Source organism: Mustela erminea, chromosome X, assembly GCF_009829155.1.
Source record: "Mustela erminea isolate mMusErm1 chromosome X, mMusErm1.Pri, whole genome shotgun sequence".
NCBI classification, from domain to species: domain Eukaryota; kingdom Metazoa; phylum Chordata; class Mammalia; order Carnivora; family Mustelidae; genus Mustela; species Mustela erminea.
In genome coordinates, this window is record NC_045635.1 from 84,857,678 (window position 1) to 84,864,275 (window position 6,598).

Sequence of the window (6,598 nt, forward strand, 5' to 3'; positions counted from 1 at the left end):
AAATCTGTAGAGGCAAAATAGATCAGTGTTTGTTAGATGCCCGGGGGTGGGCGGGGGGGAAGAAAATGAGAGCACCATTATATGCTACTGAGTGTGAGGTTTCTTTTTAGGGTGATGAAAATATCCTAGAACTATATAATGATGATGGTTTCAGAGCTCTGTCATACTTAAAAAACTACTAAATTGTATACTTTAAAAGGGTGAGTTTGGGGGCACCTGGGTGGCTCAGTAGTTGAGCGTCTGCCTTCAGCTCAGGTCATGATCTCAGAATCCTGGTATCAAGCCCTTGTCAGGTTCCCTGCTCTGTAGGAAGCCTGCTTCTCCTACTCCCTCTGCTTGTGTTCCCTCTGTCACTGTCTCTCTCTCTTTGTCAAATAAATAAAAAATCTTTAAAAGGTTGAGTTTTGTTGTACATGAGTTACATTTCAATCAAGCTGTTTTTAAAAAAAGAAATAGCAACATAAGCATATTGTTCAGAAATATGGAAGTAAATACTAGAAGAAACCAAAAATATTTATGGTAGTTGACTCTGGAGAATGAGAATGTGGAATGGCAAGACAGACTGAAATTTTTAATAATAAATTATTTTGCACTATTGGATTTTACATATTTTTACAGGTATCCTATTTGATAAAAATAAAAATGAACTAAAAACAAAGGACACACACACAGACATTGTGAGGACAAGTCAAAAGAGATTCTGATGTATTGGGCCTGAGATGGGAACAGGGATTCTGAATTTTTGACAAGGTAGCCAGGTGATTTTAATTCAGGTGATCTTCGGGCAGCTAGCAAACTTGGAGAAACACTACCATATGCAATGTTGAAATCATGAGCAATGAATTGTCCTATAAGCCATCTCCTGTTGTGTTCCTTTTGGAGTGGCAAGACTTGGTTTCTAAAGAATGAATGGATGTGCTCAGAGCTGCATATTCAATCAAGGACAGAACTGGATCAAGAATTGAGACCTTCTGACTTGGTAATTAATATGTTGTGTTTTGGAAACTTCTATTATATATTGTGGGGACCGAAATCAATGAGATAAATTCTCTACTTTGAAAACAGCAAGTCTAATGGGGTAATTATAATGTCTGAAAAATATATTACCTAAGGTTCTACAAAGCATTTTTCCACATCTCATGTCAGGATTAATAAAACTACAGTATAACATGAGAAGAGGCATCATCTCCACAGTTCAGCATGGAATGTACAGGGGAATCAACTCAGCGGAGACTCTAGGGAAATCAAGAGAGTTTTGTTACCTTGAGGATTCTAGCTCACCAGCAGCCATGGGTCCCTTAGCGGGATGCAGAACCCATAAGAAGATGCACAGTGGACATCAGACATAGTATACCCCAATATAAAGGGGCACCCACCTAATAGCTTCCAGGACTTATTCCTGGACACAAGAGAGAATTACTTCAGCCCTGCCCCCAACATCTGACAGAGTACTGGTTCTGCTAGTGCAGAGCAGAGGGTAGGAGTCTGCACAGTGCTGCTCATACCTCATCTGATCTTCTCCATTAGCCCTGGAAGAGAAGTTTTATCCCCATTTCACAGATGGTAAGACTGTTTCAGCAATGGATCTGTAATCACTGTCAGGTTGATTCCTCCAGTCTCGAGTGCCAGAGGTAATATGAGTTTTATTCATCACTTCACATCCTGACAACAGGAATTTTAAGTGTCTCCCTGCCCTCATAAAGTTACTGAACAGTAATTTTGATTGCATGGTATGTATTTTCTTATTTTTAAAATATTTATTATTTATTTTATGACAAAAGTCATCTATTTTTTTAAGGAAAAAAACAGACAAGAGAAGATAATCTCTTCCATTGCCACCACACAGAGAAAACCACTGTTTCCCTTTGGATTTACTCAATTTCATAGTTTTCCCTACTCATGGATGTATTTTTGTAACTGCATTTTTTTCAAAAATGAGCTGATACCATACATGTAGTTCTGAAAACTTTTTTTATTAATATTTTGCAATGTATCATGAATATCTCTCTTCCATGCACATGGGTGAAAGTCCCCTACTGAAAGACAGAGTGCTGCAGTTGGGTCAAAAGGCTGCTGGTAACGGAGAGTGACACCTAAAGCAACAGATCAGCATAAGGTTAAAGCACATAGCCCGGCAACTGCCTGCCAGGGAAAGCAAGGTTGGCAATATTCCCATAAGAGAGATCAGAATTAAAGGCCAAAGGCATTAAAGATATGGAACATCTTCTAAGTCCTTCTGGCCCCTACCTCCGCCCCTCACTCCCCTGACACCCCGCTGCCCCCTTGGGGCAAACGGATCCTGAACATCTCTTTGCATCCAGTGAAAACCACCCATTTTCTGTTTTTTTCTTAGCTCTTCCTGAGCCCTTGACATATCTCCACATTCTCTCATCATCTCCTCACTGCCCAAGTGCCTTTCCTGTAAGTCCTCCTGATAGTCCTTGGGGGAATCATCTGTCCCCCTGTCCGTTTTTCTTTTTGCTTTCCTGGGCACATAATCTTCAGCTGGGCGCTTTTCTGCAGCCCGAGGCTCACCCTCAGACTTTGCCAGGGATTCTGGCTTGCCCTCACCGTGTGGTTTTCCCTCATCTTTGGACTTGCCCTGATTTTCTTCCTTTCCCTCATCTTCTGGTTGCCCTTCATCATCTGGCTGCCCCTCATTCTGGAGCTTTCCCTCATGCCCTGGCTTCTCCTCCACTTCCAGCTTTTCTTCTTCATCTGATTTTCCTTCATTTTCTGTATCAACTTCATCTTCTGGCTTTCCCTCATTTTCTAGAGTTCCTTCGTTTTCTGGCTGTCCTTTGTTTTCTTCGTAGATCTTTTCCATGTTGTGATTCTCTCTTCTTTGCCTGTCCTAGGAGACAAAAAGGAGGACTCAGATTGGGGAAAACAACGCTTGAAAATAATTGCCTTTTATGATTTAGGGTTTTGCTCTCCCTATCCCAAATGACAGATGCCCTCCTACCCAGACATTTTTTTTTTCTTTCCTTAGCACTTCACACATGTTTATGTGATACAGCCTTACACAAACTTCCACAAGTGCTTCTTTCTGCATTTAACTGAGGTGTGCCATGAAGTGTGTAAGAGCAGTTTTGTCCCTGAACTTTGCTCTGGCGTTAGCTATGCCAGTGACAGTTTTAACTAGGTCATCCCAACTTACACTGACCTGCAGGAATCCTGGCTGGTTTTGTTTTTCCCTTGCCTGCAGTTTTAAGTCTTCTAGAACTGCAGACCCAATAGAATAATGGCCACTTCTCAGATTTCAGGGCTACTCTAATATCTTCAAGGGGCTGCACAGATGTCATGCTTCTTGTCTCTCATTTGTCTGTCACTTCCTTGTTCTCCCCTAGGTCCTCACCAGCCATAAAGCACCATGTTTCTTCCCTTAGAGTCCTGACAGAGGACTGAGACTGCAGTCTCTGAGACTGCAGTAGGGTGGCTTGGAGGAGGGCTGGCAGATAGTGGCCTCCTCAGCTTCTGGTCAAGCTTAAGTCCCCCTTACTCCCAGGGGTCCTGGGATAGTTACTTTTGCCCACTGACCTGCACTGGTCCTGCAGGTCTTTTCTTCTCTTGTCTGGGTTGGTGCCTACAACCACAGACCTGAAGACCTGTGGAGAGACAGGAGACAGGGTGAATGAAGGGTTGAGGAGTGAATGACTGGCAACTGGGAGACTGATCCTTGTCACACTATGGTTGTCAAAACTTCCCCAAATACTGCCAACCCCTTGCCCTTTCCCTTGCTTCTCTGATCCTCCTTCTATAACCCCTCCCTAACAGTCTCCATTTTTCTACCACTGAGCAATGGCAGAGAAAGTTTACTTTCAAAAGGTTTCTATGTTTCTGAATCCTCCTCCCAAATTTCTGTCTCACTTGTTCTTGCATAAAAATGAGGGAGGTTCAGGACAGTGATGTTCAGAAACCAGATCCTTCTGTACTCCGTTATCTGCCTCCCAAGCCTCCCACTCCCGGGTGTCCAGATAGAACAAAGCCCATCACTTCTCTGATAACGGTGAGGATAGAGTCACCGGGGCAGGGCAGAAATGTCCAGAGCATTCATGACACCCCTTGCCTCTCCACATACACAGAAATACCACGTTTTCCTACAATGCAAGAGACAAATTATTTCCAAATTCAGTAAAAATGTTGGCTTATGGTATCTCCTCTCAGTCCTCCCCAGTTTAGAAGACACTCCTCCGCAAAAGGGAGCTGGTCTCCAGACTGAACCTCTGTCCCCTTCCTTTGCAGCACCTCCTCCCCCTCTCCCCCCCACTTGCAGCCCACCATTTCCGGCTCCAAAATGGACGGAAGGTGAAGAGATCCAGAGAGCGCAGGCCCTCCCCACAACGGGTTCACAGGCTGTGCCCTCTCCCGCTGCCCTGCAGAGATCAGGCCATATCCTCACTAAGGCCATCCCCCTCTCCCGGCCCTCTCCACCAGACATAGCTGAATAGCCTACCTCTTAGGAGATCCCAACGGGTCCCATTCTCAACCCCTGGTCCCTCTCCATCTCCTCCCGCCAAGCCCGCCGTTTCTTGAACCAAACAAATGGACATTGGGGAAGGAAGGTGTAGAGAGAATACAATCCTGGCCCCGCTCGGGTCTTTGCCCTCTGCCACCCCATCCCCCACCCCAGGGGTTCGCAGGTGCCCGTGGGTTTGTGGCCATTCCTGAGAGATACCTCCTCCCATTTCTTTCTGCCATAAGCCCACACTTACCCAGGGAAATAAGAGATGGTACCCAGACCTGTCCTCCAACACTCATACAATTTCCTGCGCCAGAATGAATGGGGGTGGGAGGGGGTGGGAGGGGGTGGCATCTGGAAAGTATACCGGATCCCTTGTAGCCTCTATCAATTACCACCCCTATGCCAGCGCCCTCCCTCTTCTCCTCCAGCTTGTACCTACCTGCAGGGCTTTAGGGCAGTTGCCGCTCTGTCCCTCAGTCTGCAAGCTCTACACAAAAATAGGGAGCTGGTACCTGGAGGAGAGGGACTTCTGCACACGTCGGCTTCTGATCACGTGAAAGAAACGTCACCAGTGGGCTCGGGTCCCTAGTTCCCCTCCCACCAGCAGAAAGTGCGTCAGGAGCCAGCCCACTTCTTCCCCTCATTAGCTGGCTCCCGCCTCGGGGCGCTCAAGTCCCCTCCTCTCACCGCCTTTTTTTTTTTTTTCCTGTCTTTGCTAATCCCAAAGGTCAAATGTGGCCCCTTCTCCCTATGGTATGTGTTTGTTCTATCTTATCAGGAAAGGGCTACATCTCCTAGGGCAACTAGCAATTGGTACGTCTCCCAGGAATTTTTTCTTTCTCTCCTTTGATCTCAAAGCACCTACCCCCTCAATCTACTTCTCCACTCAACCACTGATGCTCATTTCTCTTCTCCTCCAGACCTTCTATAATAGATACACGGTGGATTGTCAGGCAGGGAAGCAGATAGTTGAAATGGAGATTTTATTTGCTTCTAAATATTTTTTTTTCAGTTTTACTTAATTTACTCCCCTCAGCATGGGTTATTCTTATAAGCAAAAAATTAAATAGAGCTATTTTCATTTGGGGCAAAGAATGTGTTTATGATAGAAAAACCCCCAACGAGATTCCAAAATTAAGTTCACTGCATTAATATTTACTATATGGAAAAATGGATTCAATTAGGAACACACAAAATAATTTTTTTAATTTTCATAAATAAGTAGTTCTGTCATGTTCTACTAACAATGCATGTATTTATTGTACCCAAACAATCACTGAGTGTTAAGTAGACTTTCTGGAATATGATGGCTGACACAGTATCGGTCTTGAAAATTTGGCCCATGGTTATTTTCATTCAGAGATTTAGCTGTTGGGCAAAGGCAGCAAAGGATATGAGGGATGCAGATGTGGTCTGATTTTTCCCTGTCTTTTCAAGAGGGGAGGAATATGCAATTTCCAGTCCGCTTCTCACCTTCCAGAGCCTCTCATTCTTTGCATTCAGGCACCTGACTCTTGCTCACTCAAGAACACACATGGAGAGATGATCAAGGTGACATTTCTGCCCTGTCCCCTGACTCTATCCTCACCATTATCAGAGAAGTGATGGGCTTTGTGCTATCTGGACACCCGGGAGTGGGAGGCTTGGGAGGCAGATAATCGAGCACAGAAGGATCTGGCTTCTGAACATCACTGTCCTAAACTTCCCTCATTTTTATGCAAGAACAAGTGAGACAGAAATTTGGGAGGAGGATTCAGAAACAGAAACCTTTTGAAGGTAAACTTTCTCTGCCATTGCCCAGTGGTAGAAAAATGGAGACTGTTAGGGAGAGGTTATAGAGGAAGGTCAGAGTAAATAAATGGCTCCTTCCCTCCCTCCCCCAAATTCCCACAGAGGTAAATCAACCCCAGCAGAGATGGAATTCTGTCCTGACAACTGGAAACCAGAACAGATCCCTTCCAGACCCCTGCAGCGGAGGGTTTCCATAAAGCCCAGAGAAGTAATGGCCAAGGGGAGAGCCTCCATGCTTGGCTGCTCTCTGCCCTTCTTCACAGTGCCCAGGGAAGGTTCTCTGACCTGTCTGCTGCCTACCACTTGACCTAGGAGGTGCAGCTTGAGGGATTTCTCAGCTTC

General features: G+C 45.2%; 1 protein-coding gene across 2 annotated transcripts; it reads right to left on the minus strand.

Moving 5' to 3' along the window:
- Positions 1-1,954: 1,954 nt before the first annotated feature.
- Positions 1,955-5,069, minus strand: TCEAL5 (transcription elongation factor A like 5). Of its 2 annotated transcripts, none has more exons than XM_032331523.1 (3): positions 4,978-5,069; positions 3,541-3,608; positions 1,955-2,854 (listed from the first exon to the last, which is right to left on the minus strand). In XM_032331523.1, exon 3 carries the CDS (start codon positions 2,825-2,827, stop codon positions 2,207-2,209), a length of 621 nt encoding a protein of 206 aa, XP_032187414.1. In that variant the 5' UTR covers positions 2,828-2,854; positions 3,541-3,608; positions 4,978-5,069; the 3' UTR covers positions 1,955-2,206. The 2 variants fall into 2 exon arrangements, with proteins under 2 accessions (XP_032187414.1, XP_032187413.1); XM_032331522.1 differs by having other exon boundaries at positions 4,905-5,054.
- Positions 5,070-6,598: the final 1,529 nt, after the last annotated feature.